Here is an 18,460-nt window from a genome sequence, read left to right as displayed (position 1 = left end):
TTATTCGTTTAGTAATTAACACTCAGGAGTAATAATGATATTATATTAATCCCTGGGAACATTTTAGGAATAATAAGAACCATGGAGAATTTGGTACTTAATACTTATATTACATTCACGTCCAAGCAAAGAAAGAGACAAAACGCAATTTTCAAAAGTTGAATTGAATTTCAATCAAAATTTTTCTCGTATTTCAAAAGTTAACCGCGTACTTCTAGATGGAATCATTTAAACGATCAATAGCAACGATTCTAAGAAATATTTCTGCGTGTCAATTTCAAGCTGCGGATAAATGCCCACGCTATTCTGGTAAATGGAAGTTCTTGAACGTGAAACGTAAAATCGATGTATTACGTTTTCACGTTCAAGGAAATTAATTAATTATAAATAAAAAATTGTAATTCTGAAATGCTTAGTTATAAAAATATGCGGCCGAACATGAAAGTCGAACAAATAATAGAAAGATATACCACAGTCATGAACACATCTGTAGAGAATAGGATGATAGAATACAAACAATTGTTAGTATGGACGTTTCTTTAGCGAATATCTACCACTTTGGGTGGAAATGGGACGCGAACATGTCTCTCTATAACCTAAAAAAAAGAAAATTGAAAAGCTTTAGAGTTATAAATGTACCTAAATATATTATTTTTTATGATACAGGTCTGCCTATAGGAGGAGCAAATGTGCCACCTGATGGTTAATCTCTGATTACTATTTTACATAAACTACTGATCAATTACTGTTAAAGGAAAAACAATATTACTTTTTTAAAGCAGGAGTTTTTTGTAAATTATGTGATTGTAATGTTGATTTGATTGTTATTTATTATAAAGTACTGATACTCGTATTGAAGTGCTATTGCTTTATTGGGACAAGTTTATATCTTTTTTGCAAAATGTTATAACTTTCTACAAAGTTTCCGTATTAAGTATTTACTATCAAATCTATTAACTACGTTCAAGATATATCTTTTATCTTATAGATCAATTTATTTCTTATATAGGTACCGATTCCTCTACTCCTTCCTTCCTCAAACGCTCCTATTTTTGTCTTCTCATAAATAATAATTTGCATAACTAAAATGACTGTGAAAAATTTCGGTAAAATGAAATGCCAAAACAAATTACATGTTACAACAGGGGTATAATCAAATACAACATCAAGCGTGAATAGGATCTCACAGATATGACCCAATTTCAAGCCAACAGAGATAGCGGCAAGCGTAGTATCGCAGTATAAATATCACTATGATACGATCATTGTTTTGAGTCCTTTAACTCGATACACTTTAAAATTTTAATGAAAAACTTAATTTAATATAAAACGTGTAAATACTGTCTAGAATATCATCTATAGCAAATTAAGGAAATGTTATGTTATGTTCACTTTTTGAGTTTTAGTTCCACTGTATTGTCTTTCTTCGTCACATTACACGCATAATTACATTTTCCTACATATCTTAATATTGATCTTTATTATTTGTTTTACTCTTTTAATAATAAATTTTATTCATAATAGAGTGATTGAAAATAGTAATGGTTACAAAAATAGGTTTTTATATTTCAGTTCCAATCGGGCTTAGGTTACAAAATAATCTGTATTAAGAAGTAACAGTCCCGTTGCCCCTTTTTGTATGTTACAAAGTACTATTTTTTTCTATATGGCTTTTTATAACAACATTAAATTTTACACTTTCCGAAATCCGAAGTAACATCAAATAAACCAATCAAAACTCGTAAGCCGCTGTTTTTGATAAGTGTAGCTCTAAATTATGTTACTTGAAGTAAACACGTTGTCTTATTTATTCCGAATCTCTGTACATCTTGTTACGATGACGTAACCCTGATTATTGGAAAAAGATTTTGTTCAGAAACGAAATATAAAGAAAATATTTATAAGATATCGTAGTATTATATATTGAGATAATTAACTAGACTTTATGCATGTAAAAAAAATCTTAAACCTACGGGCTTTAAATTTTATTGATGATTTTTTTCTTGTCTGATTTCACTCTGGTCGTTTATGAAGCTAAAAGAGTTAGGAAATAGAAAGTGAATCTATGTTAGCGCACAAACTTGTGCATTATTTCGTCATTAGTAACAATTATAAATAATAAATAATAAATAAATAAATAAATATTGGACAACCACACATACATTACTCTGATCCCAATGTAAGTAGCTAAAGCACTTGTGTTATGGAAAATCAGAAGTAACGACGGTACCACATACACCCAGACCCAAGACAATATAGAAAATTAATGAACTTTTTCTACATCGACTCGGCCGGGAATCAAACCCGGGACCTCGGAGTGGCGTACCCATGAAAACCGGTGTACACCCTACTCAACTACGGAGGTCAATTAATCCGTTAGCTGAAATTTCGTTTTCGTTTGCGTTTCTTTTTTACAAAAATAATTTAAACAAAACATAAAATATGAAACTAAAATGCAATAAAGTTTTAGCGTCCTTATTTAACAAGATATAACGCGCAAGCAAGGCGCACTCGTAACCAAGAACACTCCATGCTCCTCAACCTTTTTGCTCCCGCAGAAGAACCTCTTTAATCGCAAATTGGCCGTTACGCGACATTACTTCAGACCAAACTCTTATTTAACTTTTGTAATTGTACTTTTCTACTTCTCAGTTTTTATTTTATGTTTTTTTTTTCTCAAATTAATTCGTGTTATTTATTTTTTTACATATTAAAAAAAAACATGAATAAGTTGATATGTAAAATATGAATTGTGTTAGAATAGCCATTTTTCTTTTATTTATTAGTTTTTAGTTTGAAATACTTCTGAAATTGTTTTTCATGAATAAAACTAAAGTATGTTTACTTTAAGTAAGCTTTCAATTGTTGGGCAAACACCTCCTCGCCTCTTAAGCCTTGGAGATTATTCTACCTCATTGAATTCCTAGAAAGCAGGGTTGAACACGTGGAAGATTTTCAGCCGACACGTGCCGGTTTCCTCAGGATATTTTCTTTAGTTCACAATATGAATTACAAACACAAATTAAGCAGATGAAACTTCAGTTGTGCTTGCGGGTTTGAACCCGAAATATTCGATTAAGTATTCTAGCCACTAAATAATCTTTTGAGTTATTCTATACCGTCTACCTAATAATTTATTTAACAAGTAATCTATACTTTTTCTTCTGAACTCATTACTATAATTTAATAGTCTTAATAATTAAAAAAAAAACATGGAAATAATCAAAATGTCAAAAAAAAAGAAATATTTTCATAGTAAACTGTCTCGTAAAGCCAAACTGTAACCAAAGGTGCTTTTGTTCTTTTTATTAGGATATAAAGCTATGAGCCGGCATAAACTTTGTTGCGGCACTAGTTAATCTCGGTACCAAACCATCGTTGAAAATGGTAGTTCCCTTTGTAAAACTGACTTTCGAACTACAGATCATTTATTTAGACAATATACTTTTTAATTACGCTTAAATTGAAAAAAAAAATTACGCTTACATTTAAAATAACAAAGACGTATTTAATACAAATATATTTTAAAATGTAAGCAATACATGACATATTTTAAATAAGTTTTCGTTTTAAAATTATCTACACAGCTTGAACGTTTTTCTTATTAAAAATTCTTCGTGACCTAGTTGATATCCAAGCGCAGCCTATATCTCCGGCTAGCTTCGGTCTTATACTGTTGTTGATTTTGTCCAACTGTCCGACTGTCACAAACTTAGTTGAGATGTCTGCACTCGACGGCCGGCGCGCTTTGGAGATAACAGCTAAGCTAGCGCTTTGACATTATAGTAGAGATTGGATACGCTTTAACGAATAATCGGAGCAAATGACCTATATTTTAGTATAGTAACGAAATGCACATAAGCGATTCGCATTCGCTAAGTAGCTGCGTAATATTGTATATATTATACTTGGTGGTAGGTCTATGTGCAAGCCTGTCTGGGTAGGTACCACCCACTCATTAGATATTTTACCGCCAAATAGTAGAACTCAGTATTGTTGTGATATCATAAAAAAAATTGAGTCATAGTTAATGTTAAATCTATCACAATTGTATCGCTGGTCTGAAGCGAATATTTCATTACCAAATGATTCGTACTATTTAATAGTTTTATGATAAGCTAATTACTTCACGTTTAGTTTTACTCTGAAAATCGCTGAAATTAGTTTAATTTCAATTCACAAATTCTATATCAATTAAATATTTTATTGCTCGACATATTTACCCTAAAGCAGGACTTAATAAGCTTAAAACAAAATGCGACTCGCGTAACGTAATATTGTACTCGTATGTGTATCAAGTCAATAACCTCATAAAGCATTGGGAAAAATGAGCACATCCCATCACGCGCTTTAATAACATAATAAATGGTATTATTAACATACGTCATGATGCAACCAGAGTATATTTATTTACTTTAATTTTATATCTTCATTGAATTAGTTCTACAAAAGCGAGCTACACTACAACAGTCCTGTCTTTTCTAAAAGCAAACTTTAGATAGAAGAAACCAAGTCATTCATCATTTATGTGAATAAATTGTCTGTTATGAGTTGAGACCACAAAGATATTAGGTTTGGGTCTTAAGGTTCTCTGGATTTAAATCCAGAATCATTTTTATAAGAAGTGTAGACGGACACAGGCAGGCCTCCTAATGATAAGTGGTCACCACCACTAGACATTGCTTTTATAATAAATAATTATAATTCCTGTATAATGTGGCAGATGCAAATCTGCCTCATATATGCACTTACCCGCACGGGAAAAGCGTCGTTGACATTTACTTCACTTTATTTTTAAACCTCCTGTTTGTGTATCTAAGTAATGAAAGATGTTTTAAGAAAGTTATACAAACTCGTGACCAAGTTTCCGTCTCCGTAAATATCATCCCGTTTTGGACAAGTATAACTTTAATCAATTTAAATCTAATGTTTGAAACAAAATACGTGTCATTCAAATAAATTTATTATATAAATAAAAAAATTATGCTAGTTTTTTTTATGCAGGACATAAAATATCTCAGCAATTTAATTACTGGAAAAATGTAACAACTGGGCTTCAATTTTGGTGTAATATTGAATTATTGGTGGTTCAAAAGTGCTTGTAATAGCACGTGAATAAAGTACATTTCGATATCATTTCTTTCGTGCATCGATTGACACTAGCTTCTACTTAGGAAATTGTTATATAAACTATGTATACGGAAGATTATGAGGTATATCCAATGCAAATGACATCAATACATTTTCTTTTGCGTTAAACAACTGAACATAAAAACCTTCACACTTATAATTATGTTAGGATTAACTTTTGCATGCAAATATGGCTTGTAGATATTACCTAGATTATTACTCTTAGTGTAAACCATAGTAATGCATGAACAAGAACGTGTAGGTGGTGCCCACAGCCATTTACGTCGATGTATTATCGTGTTTGTCGACATGCATGTCCCGCTTCACACCGACAGATAATATAATATTAAAGATCTATTTACTTTTCTCTTCAAACATCTAACAAAGGGTCTCACATTGTTACGAGAGGACAAACAGATGATAAAATAACTCCTTAAGATGTTGAAAATGTTACATAATCACCTCTTAGTATGTGTGGGTTAAATCTAATAACTGGATTCGACTGCTTCCACTCCACATATCTGGCTGAAATTTTGCACATTTTTAGTACTACTAGTGTAAATATAGTCTAGTGAAATAAACAATATGATTTGTTAAAAGTTATTATTTATATTGTCTTTTTTATACAAACGAATACTTTTTTCGCTGTTTAATACATTTTAATAACAATATTTTAAGATATAAAACTATATAATTCATACTAAAGTAACATTGAATAAACTGAGATACCATTAACAGATGTTCCCAGTGATTTTGTAAAATGAGCAGTAATAAATATTAAGGAGAATTATGTCAATTCGAAATCTGCATGAACGTCATACATACGTCGCAAAGTTAAATTCAACACTCCGTATAATATATGTTAATGGGATAAAGTCCACATGTACGTCGCAGCGTTATTAGAAAATTCGTTATATAATATAACTTTTACGTTACAATTAGTTTATACAATTTTACAGTTTCATTATATATTTATGGAAATAATCATCGTTGGTAACCGTTCTTAAGGTAGACTTGCCAATTATGCAGGACATACGTTATACGACTATCATAATACATAAGTGCACTAACTCTTCCTATTCCACGATTCGATGAAACGGCAAAACTAACCCGACCGGGATGCGTTCAGGCTCAGAACAAACTGTTTGTGATTTCCGATGCACGGGAGTTTACACACATCCAACTTCCACGCTCCGAGGTGCTATTGAGTTCTTTTTTTGATTGAAAACCCCTATAACTTAGGATAACGAGCTAACGATTACACCAAAGTGGCAATCATGGGATTAATTTTATACATATCACGGGTGGCCAAGCTCCGCGTTAATTATTTAAAACCGTTAATAAAACAATTAATTCAAAAGCCATTGAATCCAGCGACACTTAAATTGAACTACGATTCATCTGCGATATTGTTTAGAATTAATAGGATTAACAAAATCCAATGCAACGTATATAATATGCATTATGAACTAAGCCAGCTTATCGAAAAACTCCAAGTATTACTAACAAAGGAACCAAACGATTGGATAAACAGTGAAATTCATTTATAAAATCCCCCGCTACAGTTTCGGTGCTTGATTAATGATGACGAGGAACTTGTTTATATTTTTTTAACGAAAAATTTGTTCAACGTCAAATAAATTTATCTAACCGACCATTATTGCCTCGTTTACGACGAACAAATTGATACAATGTTTCTTTTAAAACTTTGATATTGCGTTATGAAATCATTTCATAACGTCAAAACATGTAATTTTAATATTCTTAGTAAATCTTGTAAAGTATATTTGATTTATACGAATTATGAGTCTTGTTTACGGTGCTATACCGAGCGATACGAGGCGATAAATTGTACTACACTTAATGCAGCACGTTCGTCTAAACGTAATTTTTTTGGGCGTAACAATAGCCCTTACTAATATTATAAAGGAGAAAGTTTGTATGTATGGATGTTTGTTACTCTTATACGCAATAACTACTGAATGGATTTTAATGAAACTAAACAATAATATAGCTTATACATCAGACTAACTCATAAGCTATATATTTATAAAGATACTGTGTGAATAATACCTGACAACCAACCTCTAAAACGCAAGCGAATTTGCGGGCGAAAACTAATAACTTAAATACGTGTTTTTACACAAAAATCAAGGGATGGATCAAAATTTACAATTAATATTTACGAGCATATATTTCTGTATTAAAATCCTTTGATATGTAACTAAAACCGACAAGTAAATACGTGAAACAACATGCATTCACTATTTGCACTATTTGCATGCGAATATACTATTAAATGTATTTCTATATTCGAGCAAATGAAGCAAATATCATCAAATACTAAACATCGTCGTGTTCGGACAATAAATGCAAATACACGTATTCCTATTGAAAAATGTATAGAATGAAAAATATACATGTTTCATTATCTTTTGTCTTCTATAAAATTTAAATATTATTAATATAAATGTAATTGCATAAATGTACTTTTATAGTAGAGCTTACTGCGAGTAACATTTATTGCATCTTTAAAGTAATATAACAATACAAAATTAAAATGTACAGTGACGGGGAAGCACCGTATCCATTAACCTAGAAAACAAACCATTCAACCGAATAACTCCAGTGTATCTTATCAACCTTTTAAATATAGCTCATATTCATAGTTCTTCGTGGAAAATGGGACATATCGTTTGGACTCCATTTAGTTGTTTACAATAGATCCATGTCGGGGAACGGAATGACGCAAGCATCGACTCGTATAGATGAAGCAATCTATCTATTACATACCGATACGCCCGTCGAACTGACATCACGGGATAGATTTACCACAATAACACTTGCAGGAATAGGAAAGAGTCGAAATAAAACTCTTGTTTATTTTAGTTCAAAACAAAGCAATATGTTACCATTTTTATCTTTTTTACAGCTATTGATATTGTTATAATGAGAGTCGAAATGTTCCGGTGCTTAGTATATGTGAATTTTAATTGAAGACTGTGAGTTCGAACCTTGTAAAACCAAAATTTTTCATGTACCTACTTCATTTCTACGTCGTGAGGATGCGATGCCAATGTCTATAGCGGTGCTTAATACCTATCAATAATCATCAGATGGTCCATATGAGCGTCCACCTACCTATTTTATAAATATATGTAAACTTTAGTGTTAAGAGTGATTAATACTTGATGATCTCTACCATATGTGGAACCGCGAACCCGAAATTAAATGTGTGTTCCTCAAGGCTCGAGTATGGTTGGTGATATTGTCTTAACACTAAAATGCAAAGGTTAATTGTATTACTAGCATTCGGTAGGTCTACAGTAAGTACCGAGCGGAATACCGAGTTCCATACTTCTGGCTGCTACTTTTATTGGAACCACAGGGTGTTCATTTATTGTAAATAAACTGTTCTACTTTAAATAAATAAATAGACGCCTGATATCCTACGATCAGCAATCGGTTAATAGAAAAGGAATGGTGGTTACCACTTAACATCAAATCGCCTCTTTGTTCCTCCGCATTCTAATAATGAAAAAAAACAATTCTTATATCTTAAAATGGTTTCTAATACAATTGAGTGATGTTTTCAAATGTATGTTTTAAAACTCAATTACGGTTATTAGCTCGCCGCTGTAAAATTTAAAGTGTATTTTAAAACGTACGTTATGAGCTATAACACAGTTCGAAGTCTAAACAACTGTTTAAATCGTACACTTCTTATTTATAAATCTGGACAAGATTGACCTGAAATATGAATGAAGTTGCAGACGGTCACGACCCACTTTTAGCTGCAACAAAGAATTTTATGATATAGATAGGCGGACGGTCGGTCGGGCCAACTGTTGGTAAGTACACCACCCATAGGCAAACGCGCTGTAAGAAATATTAACTATTCAATACATTCCCAATGCGCCACTAACCTTGGATACTAAGATGTTATCTCCCTTGTGCCTGTAGTTACACTGGCTTACTCACCCTTCTAACCGGAGCAGTTCTGAGTTCTGCTGTTTAGAACGGCGGTAGAACATCTAATGAGTGGGTGATACCTACCCAGATGGGCTTGCACATATAATTCTATATCCTCTAATAAAAAATTGATAAATCTGTTTGACATAAACAGACATCGACATGAATATGTATTTTTTCAGATCAAGTCTTTGTATCCAATTTGTTGTAACTGACCGCTAGATAGCGCTGCAGAACATTAACTTCTATACCGGTTAACCGATCGCATGACAATTGCTATATACTTGTATACATAGGGCTGAAAACGGTTGCCGTGCGTGGCCAATTTTATATTAAAAACAATAGTTTGTTCATTTCAGTTCGTTTTTATTTGTAAATTTTATTGACATTCAATCATTCGAGAATGATGCAGGTTACATGAATGCATTTACATTAGAAAGCTTTTCAATACATGTATAAACAATAAACGTTAAATTATTCAATTGAAATGCAAATTGAAGTGAAATGTTATTTTGTAAAAAGCCCACGCTGGAGCACTAGTTCAAACACATTTAATTTGATTGTAAAATTTACTCGCTCTAGTAATTACAATCTTAGAAATTCATTAACATTGTACACGACGTGTTTGTGTAGGATCAAGTTTGTAAACTTCACATGTAGCCGTGAGAATTCTCATTAATATTTTTGAAACCTTAAACTTACTGATAGCTTTAGAAATTCTCAATCAAGAAATGAATTGCAAAGCTGTGCTCCGTATTGAATGATAGAGATATTTAAAATCATTCAACAATAAAGTTTAAAAAGAAATAACTAATAACGTTTATGTATTAAAGGTTTATTATAAAACGAATGGTTGTATATAATAATACGCCGTGGGAATAAAACTATCGCTTCCAGGCCGTTTTAAATCATGAGAATTCTTCTGAACTCTGAGGAGAACATCCGCGGATTATTCCCAATTTCAAGATACTATTTTTCGCATTGATTTGATTTTTTAAAATATTAATATAACCGCTTTAGTTGGAGCAATGATAATAATTATTGCATGAAAAGCGCTATATAATAATGTAAGTAAAAATGTTTTAGATCTTTTCATATAACATCACCATAAACATCAATTTATTTTTAGAAATACGTAGAACGGACTGTATAGGTTAATCTATTCATTCAAGATCGATACATACATATATATAGTAAAAATCTAGAAAAGTAAATTTACACCGAACGGATTTAACGGACATACAAGATTACATAATGGAAATGACATGGTTTGCTACTTAAGTTATAGTCTGCAGTCACGACCAGTGGGTGCGCAACGATAAATACATTTTAGGAAATCGTAAATCGGTATTTTCCTGACTGCTTGAACGCTGAAATTTCTAACTTGGCAGAAATCCAGACTTGTTGAGTCGACACCTGTCTCGTAATACTAACTTCTAATATAAATCTGAATGATGAACGGTGAGAACGGCCATTCATATTACTGGGTCATTAAAATGTTGGAAAGACGACATCCTTGGTTAAAGTAAAGCACTCGATCTTATATATTGTTTCTGACGCTGTAATAACAGTAAAATTCCCATCTGAATCGGGTTATTTCTTTAAAAAGCGATAAACATAACATACAATATTTCCATTGCATAATTTCATACCGATATTTTCAAAAGTTACAACAGTTTAAAAAAAATCCCATTGAAACTCGTATCAACTCGATCAGATTAAGTGACACTCGAGTGCTGTTCAGATTAATGGCACTCGACACTAGCTTTATATGCACTTGGAAAATTTGTATTTAGTCCCATTTTTTTAATTTAAACTAATAGATAAATTAGTATGAAATGCTAGAACTTCTATTCATAGCCGATACATAGTATGGAATTATTATATTATAACATTATATTAATATGTATGTATCTATATATTTGTAGTGATATATGTTAGGTTATCAAGGATGGCTTAATATAAGAAAATTTCTCTTCGTTTGTTATCACTGGCGATACTATTAATAAGATTATCCACGATGCAAACTTTAAATAAGCTACTTCCTAACAATACAAGTACCGCCTAGTTACATGATAATCACATACTTGATTTCGAACTCCGATTTAATGGGAATTCATAAATGTTTAATAAAATATATATTATTGCTCGACATAATGAAAAGACCAATATTAAGAAACAAATTATTACTCATACACAGAACGAGTAAATGGCTAAGGCGGCATCGAGTCGAAGTATTGAATTGATGTCAAAGTATTAAACCGTAGGACGTAGGATACATAAATCCAAGAAATAGTATCCAGTATTGGGTCTGCTTTATCTCGCTGTTTATGAAGCTCGTAACGAAGGGTCAGCCGTTTCCTTTTCATTTCATGACGTACTCAAAGTCGGGTTGTATGAATGTTACAGTTACCTTCCCATTACATTTTTATTAATCTGCATCACAGAGTTTTTAAATCAAAAACAAAACTCATTTAAATATTAACCTAACAAATTGGACATTATTTTAATGATAAAAATACATTTATTTTAAGACATTTATAATAATAAATATTTAAGACTTGATTTCTTATTATTAGCAGACTTCAAATATTATTTAAAACTAACACATATTTAAAAGTAAGTAGTAAACGTATCTAGTTGTTATTTAAACTTAGAAATCAAGTCTTATATACGTGTATCGGGCGGCACGGCACGGCACGGGCACGGGTCGGCGGACTCCTCTAGGCGTGCGGCAACCCGCGCCTGCGGCCGCGCGCCGCTCGTGCACGCGCTCACCCGTGCCCGTGCTTGCAGGATGCACGCGGTGGGCCTGCACTCCGCGCTCGCCATCCGTCGGGAGCGCAAGCGTCGCGCCGAGCAACAACGAGCACGGGAGCGTCGCTACTCCGTCCAATCGACTGAGTCAGGAGTCACCTCGCCCCATTGCTCGACTGGCAGCCTTGAACGACGAAGGTACAAGACATCACGAGCCACCGAAAATGAAGTCGTCTCCTCAGTCGGCATGCTCCATCTTGGAGTCGTATTCCTTGTCCTTGGCATGTTCTTAGTCGCTTCTGGGTGGCTTCCCGATGATGTTACATCTTGGAGCAGTATCGGATCTGTCAGCTGGTTTAACGAACTCGTGTGGTCTGGTTTATTTGCCCTAGGGGTTGGAGTTTTCTTAATTATACTCCATAAATATTTAACGAAGAGCGAGGAAGACGCTTTGGAGGATTATGTTCAGCGACAGCTTACGCGTTCTCGCTCTGGGCATAGACTAGAGAGAGATGCAGAAACCGGTGGTATGAGAACAAAGGGTGCAAGACGAGCTCGCGCCACCGAAGTCCTACCGGAAACAGTAACCGAAACATATAATGAGCCTTCGCCCGATAGAGCTCACGGGTTCGTTAATGCGCTCGCCATAAATGGCGAAGCAATGAGAGAAACACCTTTGGAGCAAATTGTAGAAGAAGAAGTTTCCGTTACTTCGGAAACAGAGAGGAGACTGGGAAAATTCAATAAAGATACTTACTCTACACCCTCGGTAGCTCCAAGTCTAAGTCCGGGATCACCATCTGACACAAGGGAGCTGTTATCAGACGGACGCTATATGATCATGTCAAGAATGTGAACTTCCTAGTTTGACAGTTCATTGATTCCGTACATCTTACTTCTCTATGGACTTGTATTTGATTTTATTGGTAACCATATAATTTATCGTTAATTTTGTCTAGTTTGATACATATATATACGATGAAAACCAACTTGAATCTTAACTAGTCAAGATAAATCATTCTATAATTGAGTAAAATTCAATTTGCTTTTCATCGATCAAAAAGTGGTTTATTGTGTTGATAATGAGCTCCAAAGCTCTTGAACGCATTCTCCAACGAGGCATAGGATATACGGCATCAATGAAATGTCAAAACTGGGAGAGCACCGCCATGCGTTGAAGGCTTATTTTGAAATCAATAGACTTTTTGTGACGTTCAGTGTATTGTAAATGCTTGATTCTAATAATAATTGCCACTGCTGTCAAAGAATGAGCTTAAGGCTTTGTGAGTTCAAGTAATTTGCTTTTCACTCACAATTTTCAGATGGACCAAGTCACGGTAGAGTTTAGCAGTAGTACATATTGTGATACCCTCTCTGAGTTTATTTGTATTTTACTTTAATATATCACATTTATTGTCGTCGTAAATGGTTTTTGTTGCATTGTATTGTATTATTTTATCGCGTTAACATATTTTCGTCGCGGCTTGAGACTGATTGTTATAAAACTGTTCTTAGAATCTAATATTTCATCATTTACGTATTGGTATAGTTAACTTTACTCAGAATTAATAATTTGATAAACCGGCTTTTACATCTACGACGTCTATAACAGTTGTGCCAAACGATACTAATATTTGTTTATTTAAAGACAACGTTGACCGTTGATTGTGACGATTAAATAAGTTATTTTTACAACGATTTTTCTAATGTCTGCGACACTACAGACCCGTCTCAAAGAATAACAAGTTTACAACAAATGATCTCAAATAAGGATGCTTTACTTTTGCTTTATTTACTACGGTATAATTTAAGGCTGTGATTATACTATCATAACATATACTTCAAAATTGTATTCATTCAAAACACAATATTTATAATGTTTCGAAGTTACTTAATTTGGATAAATTGTTCATAACTATTAACTAAATTGACATCAAGATAAATTTGTCAAATTAAAAGTATACATTGATATTATAATAAGGTTTAAGGATCTATCACACCAGCGCTATGAAGCTAAGCGAAGCCACTGCCATGCAAGATTCTTTACAAGCTACGTAATACTTGTGCGACGTAGCAACTTCGAAGTATGTTTGTTGAAATCGTCGTACAGGTGAGGTCGTATAGCTTTAGAGACACTTGCTCGCGCAGGTGCTCAGTACTATAATTTCTTTTACCACGAGCTTAGCAATGCAAATTTCAATATATAGTTCTCTCTGCTGTCCAGCTCTTTATTCATATATTAATGTAACTCAACGATGGATGTGATTTATACTAAATTTATTTATGTCATATTTATTTTTATCTTTTAACTACTCTCAATTTTTGTATGTTTTTTTAATAATTATCTCTAAAAATTACATTCATCAAATTATTTATTAAATATCTAATCACTGCTATTAACTATTTATCTATGCATTTCGATATTTCCATACTTTAACATATAATACTTCTTTTGAATTACGTATATTGAATAACTATTTAATTAGGTATTCTACATAGTGCCGTGTTTCCTAATTTAAAATGCTTTGTACTGAAGATAATGTGTTTGAACCCTTTTACCAGGAAACAATATTTGTACAATCTTACAACACAACGTCTAATTAATTTTTCAAGATATTAAAATGTTGGCAGATTATATAAATCTATTACATAAGCGCAAATCGTGTCAGTAACTTTACCAGATATAGAATAAAATGGAATAGTTAGAAAGTATTACAAAATGTATGTAAAAAACTCATGCATATTATTTTCGTTTCAAATAAGACGGTATCGGTCGGGTTGGGGAATATATTTTGTCATAAAGACTTAAAAAATAATTAAACATTATTTTATATTTCATATCATTATAGTTTTGTATAAATTAATCAAAATTTAATATCTAAACTAATTTACTTCTATCGTTGCAAAGCATAATGTCAGCTATATCGTCGTATTTAAAATGAAAAATGTTTACACAGTCTCGGAACCTATATCGATTTCGAATTCCGATAGTCGGTAACGATAACATTACGTTCTTGAACATTCCCTACATCGTTCCAATTTCGAAAGTTTGAATAGCGTTCGAGATCTTAAGCTTTGTCTACAAATGAGTGAGCGAGAGTCCACCGAGGATAATATTGGAACATTGTAAGCAATGAAACGGATAATTCTGTACGTTTTCGAAGTTTCGTATAAACGGAATACGAAATCGACATCACAAAGAAAATGTACATTCGAGATGCTCTTGTAATATTTTCTAGCGTTCGTATATTTATGAATTATTGCCTCAATGTCTAGTATCTGCTAGCTTGTAAATATCGTGAGTGTATGACGTTTTACGAGTATATGGAATTCTCGTCTGTTGTGATTCTCGAATAAAAGGATTAATAATTCATTTTCAACTTAATGGGAATAATTTTATTCTTTGAAATTGAAATTTATTAAATTACTCGTAATTTAAAAAAAAAAACTGTCTCAGGACTATAGTGGCGTGCCATATTCGCTTCGAGATGACAAATGATCTTATATAGGTAGAAAATTTTAAATTTCTCGGCATTTAAATGTATTATAATTGCACTTATTGTATAAAATAGCGTGGAAATAAATAGATAATGCACATATTAATTATGAACTTTCTCGTGCCTATACTTTTATATCTATGTATTTTTGATAGTAAATTTAAGAATTCAACTTCGTGTTATCGCCACATCACGTGTAAATATATCGAGCGTCTCTTAAAATTTTTATTACGTCTATTAAATAAGGAAATACCTACATTTATAAATCAATTTATCTGTACTTATGAAACTTAATAAAAAAATACCGAATAAATATATATTTCTTTAAAAAAATATTCTGTATTTAACAAAGGTTTTGAATAAATTTAAAAGGTTTAACGTCTGTAGATATGTTGCACCCCTCATTGCGGAAATCGGTAATACTCATTATATTATTAACGACTAGTCTAACAGTACAGTAAAATACGAACGAAATGTATATCAAACAACATTTTAATATTAATATGTTTGACACCTTTTGATGGTGCTATAGATACCATAGCTATATCAAATATGGTGGTTATGTGCAATAATAATACTAAATTCCTTAAATATTGGAACAAATTATTATTACGACATTGAAATGTATATTATTCTTCTTTGATGGCTAAGTATCAGAAGTACAGATAAAGAAAATTAAACTTTAAAAGCAATATCGAATCGAGCACGCTTGCGCTCCAGGCTTAGGCCGAGGTATGTGAAGTTCGCACATTACGAAAACAGCACAAAGTGACGTTTTATACAAACTTTAATTAATTTCTTTTGAATTATGTTCCAATTCGTATTTATTAGATTCTGTGTCGTGTAAAGCTCAAATGTGTTAGTTGTGATTTTTTTAATGCAATTTCGATGTCGTGACTACATTTTTATAAACGCTTTTGCGCCTTTTTAATCAATTCTATACGCGTATTGTACGCACCAATTTATCGTAAGTAAGACATTCCATATATGTATATTCCACCTTGTTTCATGTTTGTCTAGATTATAATGACAATTGTTTTAACCGCAGACCAGGAATATTACTTTCGCACAACTGTCATATGTCAAAAATGACAAAAATGTCATATAGGTATATATATGACATTTTTGTATACAACAAATAAAAACTCATCTTAAAATCTTTCGAATATCTGTTTTCATAAACGGCTGTTACATTATTTAAATAATTCGAACAGTTGTAATACAGATGAAATTAATTTCAGATGTATATTACAATTAATATTGAAAAGTATACAATTATATTATAATCGAGACAAATATTAAATAATTATATCATCATGTTTTATAATTTGAATTAAATATAGTTTTTTAGTTATTAATCATAATAATTAAACACGAAATGAATAAAAATGTTTTTTGTTTTTTGCATTAATAATGTCTAACGAATGATTCATTAAAGTTTCTTAATAAAATTATAAATATTTTTCGTGAAAAATTTAATGTGCAATTCATTAATATTTGTAACAAATGGTTTTATAAGAACAAAGTCGAAAATCGAAGTCAAATTCATTACTTGTAATGTAAAACAATAAGTATACAACCTCCTTTTTAACCATGAATAAATATTGTATTCACAATGCTTTATCTCCTTCGAATGTCAAATTCCCTGTGACAGAAAGAGAAAAATCAATGTAAACTATTCAACAGCATCACAAAATTTATTAGTGAAACGCTATAAATACTTGTAATGTACGAATATGTAACATCATCGTACAGTTAAGTAGTTTTTGTTAAAATAATATAAATTATATTTCAATTAAAATTAACTTTAGTTTTTCTTTACATTTTTCGAAAGAATACGACATCGAATTTCGAATTTGAACCTTATTAACAGCCTCCGACTAAGAGCGCGGTGATAATAAATCGTTGGTCTAGATTTAATAGATTTATCTACTTTTACATAACACAGTATAAAATGCATGTTAAAATTATATTTATATCTTAAAATGAATAAACTTTTGTCCATTTAAAATAAATAGTTAGATATTTTAAACATTGTACCTACTTAAACTATTAACTACGTATTTCATCTGTAATATCTAGATCAATAATTTATAATAATCATTTAATTTTAAATAAAGTAATTCTTTTAATAAAAATTGTAATAGAAAAATTATTTCTTGTTAAATAATAAGAATTTGTAATGCTATTTTATTATAAATCTGAGAAAAAGTGCTTGCGATCAAAGCCTTCAATAAAATAACAACCAATATAGGAAAAATAACTGTGAATCTATATTTAATCATTTAGACAAAAAAGGTTTTTTTTTTGTTTTGGCTTTTATTTGTGCCAAGAGGGCACAGATTATTTCACCAATGACACGTGCGGATTATGATTAACGAATCAATGACAGATTTGAGGTTTTGTACGTCAGAATGTCATTTCAAAATGGTGACGTGCGTGTGTTTCTTTTATTATTATTCTAATTTCAAAAAGGAATACACGACTTCTTCTATTTATATACTACTGTTAAATGTATAACTAAGTCTTGCAATATTTAATAAAACAATGCATCAGTTCGTTGAAATAACTTTTTAATGATCAAGCACTTTTTCACAGATCATGTCCACACCATTTCACGTTAGGCAAATATTTTTTTCACTGAATTTATTACACTTATTACAATAAATTAATAATTATAAATACGATTTTTATTAATCACCTGGTTCTACATCAATTTTATATCAAACTGTTTTTTTTCTTGTGTTATCGATAAACTGAAACTATTTAATTTTTTAATTTATTTAATATTGTGCAAATTTTCAGTTCAATCAGTAGCGTGATTATAATATAAATTATTTGAAAAACGTTTCTAAAACGTATTACATTCTAGTAAACGCTGTTGTTCGCTGTTTAATCGTAAATAATTCCACAGAACACGTAGGAGAAATTCAGCCAGGAGTAAATATGGCAATTTTTACATTCCTGTGCCTCAGAAAGCACATTAAGCCTTTGGTCCAGCATCTGAACTGTTTCTGGTCTTATAAGATTTACCCGTCCATTGGATTATAAGAGTGAAGGAGTGGAAAGTGCTCTTGTTTGCGCTACACTTTAATGATGTCTTT

The 18,460-nt window shown here is 31.7% G+C and overlaps 1 protein-coding gene and 1 long non-coding RNA gene across 7 annotated transcripts in view; both read left to right on the top strand.

The window, feature by feature from the left end:
• The window catches only part of LOC113398905 (uncharacterized protein), a 71,166-nt gene that overhangs the window by 36,031 nt on the left and 16,675 nt on the right, over window positions 1-18,460 (top strand). The window contains exon 2 of one of the 6 annotated variants that reach the window (XM_064215811.1): window positions 11,899-14,174. The exons of the other annotated variants lie outside the window; for them this stretch is intronic. Coding sequence (XP_064071881.1) covers window positions 11,900-12,715 — 816 coding nt within the window. The 5' untranslated portion in view covers window position 11,899 and the 3' untranslated portion in view covers window positions 12,716-14,174. Of the gene's footprint in view, window positions 1-11,898; window positions 14,175-18,460 lie in introns of those variants that run through there. 6 annotated transcript variants of the gene reach the window in all.
• On the top strand, window positions 14,747-18,038 carry LOC135193446 (uncharacterized). Its single transcript, XR_010309236.1, has 2 exons — window positions 14,747-17,115; window positions 17,168-18,038. It is a non-coding gene; the product is annotated as an uncharacterized LOC135193446 (long non-coding RNA).

The sequence above is a fragment of the Vanessa tameamea genome, chromosome 9 (assembly GCF_037043105.1).
Source record: "Vanessa tameamea isolate UH-Manoa-2023 chromosome 9, ilVanTame1 primary haplotype, whole genome shotgun sequence".
NCBI lineage: Eukaryota > Metazoa > Arthropoda > Insecta > Lepidoptera > Nymphalidae > Vanessa > Vanessa tameamea.
The sequence above is the reverse complement of the archived record's forward strand: the minus strand, read 5'-3'. Positions and strand labels throughout refer to the sequence as shown.